The 13,755-nt window shown below is 40.8% G+C and overlaps 1 protein-coding gene and 1 long non-coding RNA gene across 5 annotated transcripts in view; one reads left to right on the top strand and one right to left on the bottom strand.

Moving 5' to 3' along the window:
- The window catches only part of macrod1 (mono-ADP ribosylhydrolase 1), a 108,987-nt gene that overhangs the window by 23,489 nt on the left and 71,743 nt on the right, over window positions 1-13,755 (bottom strand). For 3 of the 4 annotated variants that reach the window (XM_051421015.1, XM_051421014.1, XM_051421013.1), the window contains exon 5: window positions 13,471-13,587. The exons of the other annotated variant lie outside the window; for it this stretch is intronic. In XM_051421015.1, the coding sequence (XP_051276975.1) occupies window positions 13,471-13,587 (117 nt within the window). The remainder of the gene's footprint in view (window positions 1-13,470; window positions 13,588-13,755) is intronic. 4 annotated transcript variants of the gene reach the window in all.
- Window positions 7,328-13,474, top strand: LOC127375166 (uncharacterized). The gene is made up of 3 exons (XR_007887318.1): window positions 7,328-7,415; window positions 10,624-10,748; window positions 13,352-13,474. It is a non-coding gene; the product is annotated as an uncharacterized LOC127375166 (long non-coding RNA).

The following is a 13,755-nucleotide window of genomic DNA, read 5'->3' as shown; positions in this document are numbered from 1 at the left end:
TTAGGATGTGTGAGGGATTTATGTGTGAAGGAGAGAGTGTGTTGGACAGTGTGTTGTGTAGTGTGTGTGTGAGTATCAGCGCTAAAGGGAGAAAGTGGATGTGTGTCTTCTGAAAGTGTGTGTGTGTGTGAGTGTTTAAAATTCTGAAAACATACACAACTGCACTATGTGATTACATGAGGCAGTTGTTGGTTTTGTCATCAAGTGAGAATCCTGTACACAGTATGGCCAAAAGTATGTGGACAGTCAAACATTATCCCCAAGATCCAACCCCACAAGAGCTTCAGTGAAGTTGCACTGATGTTGAGTGATCAGTCCTGGCTAGTTCATCCCAAAGGTGTTGTTGGAATGTTGTTGGAATGTTGTTGAAAGGCCAATCAAGTTCTTCCACAACAAACTCGAAAACTATTTCTTTAAGGATCTTACTTTTTTGTTCGGAGGTATTGTCATGACTCTAAACCAACAAAGAACATTATTGTACAAAATATGGACAAACTCTCCAGTCACTGATTTGAGAAATGTTAAAGCCTCAACATTGATCCAGACAGATCTGCCGACATTTTCAGTCTCTTCAGGGGACATTGGGGTCCAATACTTCAGTCTGTTTCTACCGCACAGTCACAATTTGCTTTTATCAATACATTAACTTTGCAATATTTCAAGGTCTTTTCAAATTTATTGGCGTTATCACTCAAATACACCTAAAACAGGTGGTTGGAAACATACTTAATGGCAAGAAGTAGGTTTGGAGATGTTAAGCTGAGGCATTCAACCATAAGAACACTGCTCCTACTGTCAAGCATGGCGGAGGTCGTACTACGCTTTAGGGCTGTTTTGTTGCCAGTGGACTGGTGCTCTGCAGAAAGTGCACAGACTAATGAAGAAGTATGACTACCTCAGAACTCTTCAGAACTTGGAAACTGTCTGTTCCAACAACAAAATGACCCTAAAAACACATCAAAAGAGATTTAGTTTTGGCTAAATAGAGCTAAAATTAAACTTTTGGTGTGACCTTCCCAAAGTCCTGACCTCAGTCCTGCTAAAAAGATGAGTTGATGCAAGGAAACTCTCCAACTCCAATTCTGTCAAGAAGAAATGTCAAAGATCCAACCAGAACTCTGCCAAAAGCATGCTGATGGAAACCAAAAGTGGGTGATTGAGGTGAAAAAGTAAATGAAACCAAACAGTAACTGAGTTGTATGTATACCTCTGACCCATTAGATTCTGTTGAATTAGTTAAAGGGAAACTCCACCTATGTTAAATATTAACGTCTTTTGACAGAAGTCTAATTAATTACTGTCCCTTGAAAATGAATACAATAACACAGTGCCGATAGGAAAGTACAGGTATTCAACAACCGAAAGGAAAAAAGTCTCATATGGGATCAGAAGGGTCTCGATATTAAGGATTCACAAACGTATTTCATGATTTGTATAAATGATATTTAAAAAAGGGTTCACAAACATGTCTGATGTATACACAAATAAATCTAATTTTCAATGAAAAATCCACAAATATATGTATTTAAAAGTATTTGCTTTTCATAGGTGTTCTGAGGCTCCCCTGCTGCAGCTCGATTCACAAATACATTTTTTTTTTTCAAAAGGAAATTATCTGTAACCTCTCAGTCTCCTTCCATCATATCCAATCACATGAGCACAGATTCAAAATTAGGATTTGATGTGATCACATAGCTTTACGAATGTGCAGCATTAACGAGATCACGATCAAACAGTTCCCCGAAGTCAACCTCAACATAACTCTTTTAGGAAATGATTAATTATGTTTGCTAGCTAGCTAATGATCCTAGGCTGTCTATTAGCATTACATAGCTAACTATGGCGTTAAATGCCACGTAAGTAACTTAACAATTTGTGAATTTATTTAAAACAAGAAATATTTGTGTGCGTATAAGAATTATATTTGTAAACAAACTTTTTTTCATATGTGGATTTTCTTTTACATTAATATACATAATTAATATTGTTGTGTGTAATTTATTTATATACATCTCACAGAGTACATTTGTGAATCCTTCGGTGTGCATTCATTAATATTGAGACCCATCTGACTCCATACCTCCCACTTACAGTTGACACAGGTCTAATGTTACGGTATAAAGACCTTCAACAGCTTTTATTCTGAGAAATGGGAAACTATCTTATATAAATTAGGTGAACCCGCATGTGGCATTTTCTTGTTTTTCAAGTTCTGGCTCTGTTTGTTGATTAATGAGGGAGAAACTTTACAGACCAGCTCGCTCATGCTGATTTTGCACATAAAAAGAACAAGCATTTTTTTCCCAACATGCAGTTTTATGCTGTCTACCTAACAGCAGCTATCACTGTGGTAGCTGCAAACAGTGCAAAAAATAAGCATTTAATAGCCATGTTTTATCCTTCTGCTAGAGGTTAAATATTTCCAAATTATCATTACATGAACATGTGCACATGTTGAGTGTGTACCATGTTGGTTTATGATATGCAAAAAAGACATTTTAGCAGCCTGCAGATGAACATTAGCATGCAATATGAATTAATGGCTGTTATTACGCCGTGGCTGAACATTGCAGTGACGTGTTGTGTCTTTGGTTCTGTGGATCTGAAAAGGTCGATCTACCACACAGAAGAGGGAATCATGACCTATTGTTAAACAGATGTGAGGCACCCCTTTTGATTTTTACCCCACATACCGTGTTTCCAAAGGGTCTGAACAACAAGCTTCATCAGATGGTAATAAAATATTCTGTGCAATGATTTAATTGTAGTTTTCTCACTGGATGTCTAATTATTTCTCCTTTTCTTCCCTTACAGACTTGTTTAAGTTAACAGTTATTTAAATGTCCAACCAAGTTTAGACGTTATATTGATTTCTGTCTGTTCATATAATGTAGGACTCACTTTGTACAGCACTGCTAGTTACACTTGTTTACATTGCACTGTTTACGTATCTGATTAAATATATGATGTTTATACTGTGTGATTCTCCAAGTGCATCTTCTACCTCTGTCTCCGGCAACGTTTGTCTCAGAGACATGTTTTATAAAAAAATTACATGCACCAGTGACATTTCTGATATTATCTCGCCTTTGAATAATCATGCATATAAATGATTATTAAATACAAATGTATTCACATATCTCAACATGTGCTGTTTCCAGAATTGTAACAAATACTCTTTTACGTAGGTAAAAGCAGTAACACTACAATGTAAAAATTTATTTCAGTAAAGTACAAACGTATAATTAAGTATACTTCTCAAAATGTCTCAAAAATCAAAACCTCAAGTACTCACTATGGAAGCTGAATATTAGAGTTTTATTTGAATATATGGATTATTATTACTCATGCATTAATATCTAAGCAGCATTTTAATGTTGCAGCAGGTTGAGGCGGAGCTCAAACACATTATATTAATAAGCTCATATTCTATTTTTTATATAACATCTATAAAGTAGCTAGTATAGCTGTCAGATAAATGTAGTGCAGTAAAATATTTCTCTTTGAAATGTAGAGGGGTAAAACTTAAAGAAAGTACAAGCATCAAAAAATGTACATGCAAAATTGTACTTAAGTGCAGTATTTAATTGTACTTTGTTACCTTCCACCACAGGCTTGTATGTCAATTTTGATGTATGTTTCTAATAATGGAGATATTTTTGGTGTAATAAAATTGGTCCGGGTGGATCCATCTCTCCAACGTCTCTGAAGCCAACTTGATTAAAATCTTTAAATACAAATGTGATAAGTGTTTGTATAAAAATATAAAGTCAGGTGGAGAGCATCCAAGAGCTTTTTACAATTCAGTTTTTTTTATCTACTTCTTTCTTCTTTTATGTCAGTGGTTCTCTCTCAGACAGCCCTTCTCCTCACAAAGTGCCAATGTGCTCTGTGGTTTCATCCTGTTTCCACCTGAGAATACTGAGGTGCTTTATCAGATCAATTAGAATGATATGCTAAGAAGCTTCTTTCATCAACGTGTGAAAACACAAATCAGTCTGACCTAATTATAACACAAAAGGTTGTTCCTAACAGATGGCATTAAGGCATAAAACATACTGCTATGCTTGCTTTATTAAGGCCCCAGCACGCTGTATGATCTTCTTGCAAAAACAATAATAAAACAGGTTGAACAACATAAGTGAAAAAGTAAAAATAACAGCTAAGACAGGTTGAAATGGAAGGCAACAGTAAGTAACACAGAGGTTAAGCAAAGTAAATTTGTACATGAGAGCAGCTCAAACTATTTTCATTGCACACCTGATTTGCCTTTAAGATTCATCCTGAAAAGAAGCAGTGAGAGACTCACTGTGTGTGTGTGTGTGTGTGTGTGTGTGTGTGTGTGTGTGTGTGGGGGGGGGCCTGCTCCCTCTCATAAGTGGGCGTCACACTGGCAGGAGCCTTAAGAGAACTTGACTGAGTGCCATCCGGTGACACCCGCCCCGGCTCTCCTTTTTGTCTGCCTTTCCAGCTTTTTTTTCCCTGCTTATTGTCATCAGAGTCCTCTTTTTGGCTCCGCCATCCCCCCCTCCTCCCCCTCCTCCCTCTCCTCCCCCATGGCCTCTCACCATTCTTACCTGGGAGGCCACAAGTCGCTGCTCCTGCTTTTCATACTCAACGGCCTATCCATCCATCCGTCCATCCTCTCCCCTCCCCTCCCTCCCTCCCTCCCTCTCTCTCTCTCTCTCTCCCTCTCTCTCTCTCTCTCTCTCTCTTCTCATACCTCCATCTGTCCCTCGCCTTTCTTTATCTGCCTTTAAAGCAGGAGGCAGGAAAAAGGCTAGCAGGTCCTTTGTGTGGTCGGCTTCAGTTTGTGCTCAGCCAAGCGAACACAGCTCTTAAATCCAGGCCCGGGCTTTGGCACAAAAAAGAAGGCTCAGGTCTTGTAAAGGCCCCTACGGCTCACCCTATCTCTTTTTACCTTTCTCTGAATAAGACAGAGGGGCAGTTATTCTAAACAAGAGGACAAGAGTAGACGGGGAAGTGGGGGAACAAGATGCAGATGGTAAAAGGAGCGGACATAATTCTCTTCATCAGAGAGCAGCAGCAAAGACATTCTTTACTCCCTCTCACTCTCCAACTCTCTTTCCCTGAGCCAAGCAACACAGAAGCTTTTTTTTTTCATCCCGTTTTCTCCTTCAAGGCGAATGAATTAACTGAATGAATTAACACCAGGGCGGCTGCTGCTGCTGTGATCATCATCATCATCACGCTCCTCCTCATCAGCAGCGGCAGCTTTGACGAAGGTTTTTAACACCTAGACAGATCGCACTGCTGACGCTGAGGCAGGAAGAAGCAAAGATGTCGACAACCTTGTCAAAAAAAAGAAAAAAACCTCCCAAACTAGCAAGGTATCACAGTCTGAGTGCTACAGTCTTTAGCCCAGAGCCTTGTCAAGTCTCTTGGCACTACTAAAGAAACGGGGAGGAGGTGAGATGAGGAGGGAGAGGAAAGGCGGGAAGAGGATGGGTAGCGAGATACAAGGGAGAAAGATGAAGAAGCCTTCTTCAGACCAAATGTAGGAGTGAGGAAGAGATGAGAGAGAGAGGGGGTGAAAAGAGGTAGAAAGGTGAGGAAGAGGATGAGAAGAACGGGAGGAAACAAGGTGTTTAAAGCTGTTGGACGCGACGAGCAGAAACACCACATTTTTAAAGAAAGAGAAAGAGGGAGCGACAGGGTGACATGCGGAGCAGAGAGATGGAGGTCTAGGAGGAGAGGAAGAGGGGGAGTCCGGGAAAGCTGCAGTGAGGATTTTAATTAGCGGTAATTGGCCACCGAGGGAACAGAAACTGGGAGATGGGAGGCAGGGAGGGGAAGAGAGGGGAGCATAGCAGCCAGTTTTTGACAGAGTGATATCTCTCTTGCTTTGTACCTCTCTATTTCCTTCAGCACTTTTTCTATCTGGGCCTTTCCATCTTCATCTTGTTTTCCCTCTATCTTTCTCCACCTCCAACTGTGTTACTCCCACTTTCCCCAAACAGTTTCTTTCACAATTTCCCCTTAAATACGTTGCAGATATAAAGTATTTGGCATATGGGGCGACAGAAAGATATCTGTGCAATTATGCTGAAAAGCTCTGCACACTTTACTGAGCTGCAGGGTAATTTTAAAATGCAGTTATTTGGGATTTTTATGGCTGAAATCTAAAAGAAGAAATTTGAGTGCAGAGGTGTACTGTTTGGGGATGAATGGTGTTGATCATATTTATTTATTACAGCACCTTAAGTGATCTTAAAGCTGCTATAATCAATACTTTTATTTTAACTATGGATCTCATGACTACTTGTATGTGAAAGGGGTCGCTGGTAGAGGTGAACCTGCAGAGAATTGTACCCTCAGCTACAAAATTAGAGCTTTCAGCTCATTGTTTTGCTGTTCCAGCCCCCAACTCTCTTTTTTGATTCATTCTCGACACTCTGGTCGACATTGTTTTCATCTGCAGCTTTCAATAAAGCTGCTTTAAAACCCAACTAGCAGATAAAGAGAAACATAACTTCAAAGTGGATAATATGTCAATGTTGACAGCTTGTTTCTGCTGCTCCCAAGTGGCCAAAACATCAGTTAATGCGAGTTTAAAGTACTTGAACAGATTTTAATGGAAACTGGTCATTGGTTTTACTGGTTATGGTAACATTGTATTCCCCAAAGTAATTGCTGAGACCTGGGAAAGCAGCAACAATGTAAAAAACGGGGAAACACATTGCCCCTACTAAGCCATCTTTGAAGAAGTGCACACCACTGTTCATTTCATTAACAATAATATTGTTGAAAAAATGTTTGATGAGTTAAAATAGAAATTTGATAATAAAAGCTATAAAGAAATGTATGTTTTCTTTTCTTTGACGAGATGGGACTAAAATATTAGTGATGGGTTATTGGATATTTTCCCCTAATAAGTAAGAGCCCTGACCCACAAACTGCCAACTTTATGCATTATAGCAGCAAAACAAGTAACACTTTAAATACATGAACTCTGTACGCAATAGTCAGCTCCAGCTATCCACTGTGGCCTGTTTGTACTGTCACTGATTCCACCTCCTTAATACCTCCCTAATAAGGGCCCACGCCAGTCAATTTGGAAGTGTACAGCTTGCAGTCTGTCGCTGTTTTTCGTTACAAATAAAGTGTTAAAAGTTCAGAGAGCAGAGGAAGAACCTTGTGGCCTCACCTGTTCCCTCACAAACTTCTTCTCACTCAACAACTCAACCCTCCATGGCTGACAGAGTCCATTAGTTAGTTAGCTTTACTTGCCAAACAGTTGAAAATGTTAGCAAGGAGCAGCAGCTGAAAGCAACCGTGATGATGACGATGGTGAAACATGTTGAGTTTGAGGTGTTTATACGTGTGGAATCTACAGTGGATTTATTTCATTGGATTGGATTCAAACTGACAGCTGCTGAATGAAAACATCATTGGTAAGTTGTTTCATATCTATTATTTGTGATGATGGCTGTTGTAGATGCTGACTATATGGCATTTTTGACTATCTGGTTATTGCTGCTTCTGTTCTTGACCGCTGGGTATAATTGGTTATTATAATAACAGCAGGACACACATTGCTTGCAGACTTGTAGTCCAATTTCTTGTTACGTGTGGGGTTGATTATGTGGCTGTATTGTTTAGATTATATTGCTGTTTGGCTGTTTGTGCATCCTGCATCACTGAATATCAAATGCTGAATGCTCGCTGGTTCAGTCGACCTTACTGTTTTTATTCTTTTCTGATCATGGCTCTAAAATAGCCTATCAGGAGTTATGATGCTTAAATATCAGCAGGTTGCTGTTTAATGATGAATCCATATCACTGGTGGTGAAATAGCACACCTCATTGTTATGCGCATTTGTCTCCATTTTGCCTTCACAGCCTTCCATTAGCCCTTTTAAGGGACCACTACAGGTGCTCGCCCCCTCTACAATGAGACATCGGCTCTGTGTATGTTTACATCTTTTAACAAAATGTGTAAGTCCATAGCTTACTGTCTTTGTCTAGTGTTTGGATGCACTGTGTAGAAAAAGTCCAGAGTTCCTGGATTTAACCTGTCTCGACGTGCTTGGAGCACTGACCAGCTGAGCTGACCATTGAATGAGCTTGTTTGAATGCACAGCACCAAGCATGTGAGTGTGTTTGAGAGACAGAGAGAGACAGAGCAAGAGAAAGAGAAGGTGGGAGGTAGACTACTGCACGCAATGTTTCTGCAAGTTATTAATAACTTACACGCTGCTTTGTCACTTGACTCACCCACCTGAGCCTGTGATATTTTCTAGTGAGTCGAACCAAGCCTGCCTGACCTGCGGGTTGTGTGACGGTTGGGTGTAACGCATTACAAAATAACACATTACTGTAATCACATTACATTCGTCTGTAACGCAGTAATGTGACACATTATTTTTCCTAAATCAGCAATCACATTACAGTTCCTAATCAAACTATTATCTGAGTAATGGACGGATAGAAAAAAAACACTGCTTCCTTGCCTCGATAAGGAGTAAGCGGCTTCCTTTAACCGCGACACTGAAGTCATTGAATATTTATAGTTGGGGTCAGAGACTGAGAGTCTGAACAGTTTTCCTACAATATCCATGAAATTCAACACAGCGATGCTGTTTAGTGCGCCTGTGGTGAGGCTCTACAGCCTGAGCAGTCTTGTGCCGACTCCGAGGAGGAACAGGTTGTCCGACAAACACAGACAGTCAAATAAGCTGCAGTAGTCTACTACAAAGCCAGAATTTGGTATGCAAGTAACTTGGCCCGTTTAATGCAGCGCATACTGCGTGATGTTGCGGGGTAATTAAGTAAAGTAATTTAATGAATGGTACGGTCACCTTGATTCCAATCACCAATACCTGTATTAGCCTAATTGAATTGGTTTAGAGAGAGAAAACATTTGGACTAAAAGTTGACTAAAATTTAATGACTTTTTATCGATGGCAGGAACCAGTCTTGTGAAGTCCGGTTGAACTGAACCATACGGCGTTTACCCCCTTGGTGGGTGGGTCAGTGTGACTGGTGCAGACCAAACAACTGCTCTCTGGTCTGCTTCGCTTACGGCTGTTAAGTGAACTCTGGAGTGGTTTATTTCTAGTGTGAAGGCCCTCCAAACCGATTACAGGGAGTGTACCATTATGTGTATGATTTCATTGGTTCTCTTCCTGTTTTGTGGACTGGTGAACTGCTCATCAGAGCCAGCTGCCTTCTGCAATAAGACTGTATGATGGAAGAGCGTCTCCCTCGAAATGCCTGCATTATTAAATTATTTAATACCCGGTGCAGAGCTTTCCCTGAAAAAATGCTGTATTAAGTTACTGCTAATGCAAAATGAACATTTCCCATTACTGCAGCTTCACATTAAAAGCATTTAACTTTCAAAACACAAGTTGATTTTCCTTATGAAGTAGTCACAGGAAACCCAATGTGTTTGTCCGGGACATTAGCAGTGACTATCAGAAATTAATCTACAAAACAGGACAATGGTCACTTTTGGCATGTTTTGACAACGGATCAGTTTGAAATATAGCAGGGAGTAATAGAACAAGAAGTAGCAGCCACTGTGAGCTACATGAGAGATGAAGGGCTGCAGGCGACACACTGCAGCTGCACACATCCAACTTCTCAGCCAGGTAACCAACTCCTTTCACTGTGTCCTGTTGTTCACAGACTCAGGACGTCTGCAGCATAAAATCACATCAAAGAAGGATGGAAAAGGCCAATTATTGCCTGACTACTTAATTACAACAATAATAGTTTTTTTTGCTGCCTCCAGTATTCTGTGACCTGCAGAATTTAACTGCATTTACCAACCAGTAACTACAGGTGTGACGTGGACAATAACAATGTTCTGCAAAATAGAACCGGCATAAACCGGTTAAAGTTGGTTTATATTCCCTGCCAATCAGGAACCCATTGTGCAGTTACTTTTCCAGGATTACAGCTTTTGACCATTACTACTCAGGAAGCTGCGTCCCAAATAATTGAACCACATCTCCACTACAAAACTTCTGGACTGTTTGAGTTTTGCCTTTGTGAACGCACACCGGACCAGTTGGAAAACAATCATCCTCTCATTGGTTTGATTCAGGAAACGTTTTGTAACTAAAACTATGGAGGAGAAAAATGAATAAGCATTTTCATTTGAAGACAAAAACTTTGACAAAACCTAAAATAGCTGCCAAAATTTACACTGGTGTGCACAACTATGATAAGTACGGCAAGTCAAAGTTAAACCAGGAAGTTGGTCTGTAAACTGTGATGTTCAGTTTGAGTAATAAAGTTTGTCTCACTGATTGTGTGTGTTGCTCTGTTGGACCTATTTTTAGTCTTAGGAATAATTTATTCATTTATTTTTTACAATTTTGCCAACAAAACTGCCAAAACTGCAACTGCCAGACAAATAATGTGTCTGTACTGCGCTCATGGAAAACTACTAAGCTGTGGAGTTGAGTGGAGTACTTTATGTCTTACATTTTGATGTTTGCACTGTATTTGCATTGCTGTGATGGCTATTAAAGGTTGTCTATTAAGTCTTTGTACTGACGTTACTAAAGAAGAGTGCTGCCTTTACTTGATGTGAACAGCAATTATGGTTCTGACCTCATGTTGTCAATATCTCTGTCTCTGTCTCTTTAGACCCGCCCTCGGCACCTTCCCTCCCCAGTGTGTCACAACGTTGTATCTCGATGTGTTCGGCAGGGGAGCGAGGGCCGGATGGGGAGCAGGTTAGCAGGGTTACAGCTGTGTTTATCGGTACACAGGTGAGCTCTGGGGCGCTGGGTCGTCTGGACAACACATTCAGCCCACGCTCCCCACTCTGGCAACCACACAAAACACACACAAACGCACACCTACACAAGTGCACATGCATCTTACAGCATGCAGCTGGCTCACAAGTGAGCAACACATTCATTTTATGCACAAACAGATCTCAAACCGTTCCACTCTTAATCAAGTCCTCCCAATTACAGCAGCTCATATGCCCCAAAGTTGACAGGCTGCTGATTTAACTGCCTTTAAGTTTTAGTTAATATGTGAATTTAGGCAGGGTCTGCTTGAAATTTTCCAGCTGTCATTTGTCAACATCCTCAAATTGCATGTGACTCTTGCTAAACAGCAGCGGTAGTGTGCCATGCGCTCTGGGTGTTGCTAGGTTACGGTACTGGGATGCTGCTGGCTAAGTGGCTGCGGGATCATCGACGGACATTCTGCATGGAGGGCTGACAGCAGGTTCTCTGGACTATTTGGCATCTCGTGAGTCAGATGCTCTTGAAATCCCACATCTGGTGGCAAGCCCGTACAAATCAAGATCAAAGTGTTGGCTTTGAGATTGGACCTGTCTCTCAACCTCTCTGCCTCTCTCCTGTCGAGTTTCATTTTCAGATCGTTCCTTTCCACGGCAGCGCTCTGCCTTTACATAGTCCTCTGCCTACTTTGTTATCCCTCCTTTTGCTTCCCCTCTGTTGTTGCTGTCTCGCCGCTTTCTCCCTCCTGCTGAGAGGTAATCAAGCCCTGTTGTGAGTGTTTAAGCATTGAAGCAGACGCATGTTGAATTATTCTTGGGACTTAATATTTTGTCTGGGAGGAGAGAGCCAGTCTTCATACCACATGCTGGGTAACGGCCACGCACACATGAATGCAAGACAGAGAGGCACGCGCGCACACACGCACACACACACGCCCACACATAGTTAGTCAGTCAGTGAGTCAGAAATACAGTCAGTCACATAGATCTCATGCTGACAGATAGTTACAGGTAAGAGAGTGATAGGACCTGACAGGCAACCCACACTGTATAAACTGATATAATACACTTAATGCAACACCGACACAAGTAAAGACTGCATGCACAGGCTCTGTACCAGACTGTACTATGGAGTATATCAACAGGAGGTACACAATCACACTGTGACAAGCAGCAGCATTCACTCATGCACACAAATATTGCAGCCAACATACTCAAAGTTACACAAGTGAACCAACAAAGAACAGACAATGTAAGAACTCATCTCTTCCTAATTCCCTCCTGTCTTCAGCTCCCCACACATCCATCCCCTCCCCCACACTGCTTCGTTTTATTTATTTTTTTACCACGCTCCCACTCTCTCCTTATCTATCTCTTTCTACTCCTGCTCTCCATTCTGCCTTGAGCTTGCTTTTATCGTTGCTTTTCTCTCCTTTTTTCTCTCCTTCTTTCACTGTGAACTTAAACTCTCCGTGGAACCGTAAGCTGATATCACAGCGTTTCAGTGTTCCTTTAATCTCTCTCTGACACACATACACACACATCAACACACACACCTGGGTGGTCATTATAATACACAAAGCTTGGCTAGGGCAGTATTGAGATCCCTATTGGTGTCGTGCTTTTTGGGTGAGATTACAGTGGTGGACAATATAATCATTAATTCCCGATGAAAAATCTAATTTAAAATGGAGCGGGGTGTACAAAAATGCCAAATTATTTGCTGGTTCAAGCTTATTAAATGTGCAGATTTGCTGCTTTTCTGTGTTTAATGATTCAAAAGTGAATATTTCAGAGTTTTGGACTGTTTGTCGGACAAACTTTGGGCTCTTACAGCCTAAAAGCCTTTTCCATGAATTATTGTTTGCCAAAGTTTCAATTTCTATATGGAGAACAGTTTTTGTTCAGTTCAGTACACTTTTTACTGCTCATGCTAACAACCCAGTCTTTCTTCAAAATATCCTCAAAATAAACCAGAACACCATTCTGATACAATATTTTAGCCGTTTTAAAGATAAGCAAAATTAAACAAAACACCATTAAGGGCATACATAATGAAACTGATCTAAACAGCTGATTTAAAAGAACCATTAATGTCATCAGTGTCTAGAAACAGGAAGATATAGTACTTTTAATTTGTAGTTTTCCGAGTTGCTGTTTCATTCTTCTTATTAATATCTACATTGAGAGCTGATTCTCTCCCCACAGTCGCATTTTGTGTCTTAGACGTCAAGAAAGTTGGGGTTTTTTTTGGAACTAAAACACCTAGAAAAGCTTTTCCTGTCATGTTGAATCTTCAGTTTCGTCACATTATACACGCTGCACTGGAGTGCCACTTAATAATTGAGTGCCATTTACTGTGCTATAAATGGAAAGCAGTAAGTGACATTATTACGGATACCTAGATGGACTGAAAAGGAAAACTGATCCACTTTGAGTTCTTTTGGCAAAACAGTTCAACTAAGTTGGGTACAAGATTTCTGTGACGAACACTAAAAGGTTCCTGTTGGACAGCACAGTTGCCTTATTCAATGTTGATTTGTGTTTTTTTTTATTCATGACCCTGTTTAATCTTTATTCATCTCGGGATAATCAACTGTGCATCATGCTCTTTTTCAGCAACACCTTGCATCACTGTCACACTTTCCGACACCTGGGAGCAGTACAGTAAAACCACACCGAGCAGCCTCGCCAGAATAGCTGCAAGTTACACAAACAATCCCACATTTTATACTCACACTTTGCTGGGAGGCCGTAGCCACAAGTGATCTTGGCCTCTCCGGTCTCGCAGCCGTGGAGGGAAGTGCACTCCTTCACTAGCATCGGACCTGCAGCGCGGTGGATCGCTCCATCCACTGGAGAAGAGAGGACAAGATATTCAGGGAGTTGGCCTACTTGCGTGAATCCCCTGCAAAATCTGACTTCTTACAGGGAGTCAAAATGTTGTTTGAAGTCCAGCAGACACATTTACAGGTGTCAAAGCTTAGTGCTGAAAGGACCTGGGTAATGTCGGTATTAGTGGT

The sequence above is a fragment of the Dicentrarchus labrax genome, unplaced genomic scaffold (assembly GCF_905237075.1).
Source record: "Dicentrarchus labrax unplaced genomic scaffold, dlabrax2021, whole genome shotgun sequence".
In the NCBI taxonomy this organism is placed as follows: Eukaryota; Metazoa; Chordata; class Actinopteri; family Moronidae; genus Dicentrarchus; species Dicentrarchus labrax.
The sequence above is the reverse complement of the archived record's forward strand: the minus strand, read 5'-3'. Positions and strand labels throughout refer to the sequence as shown.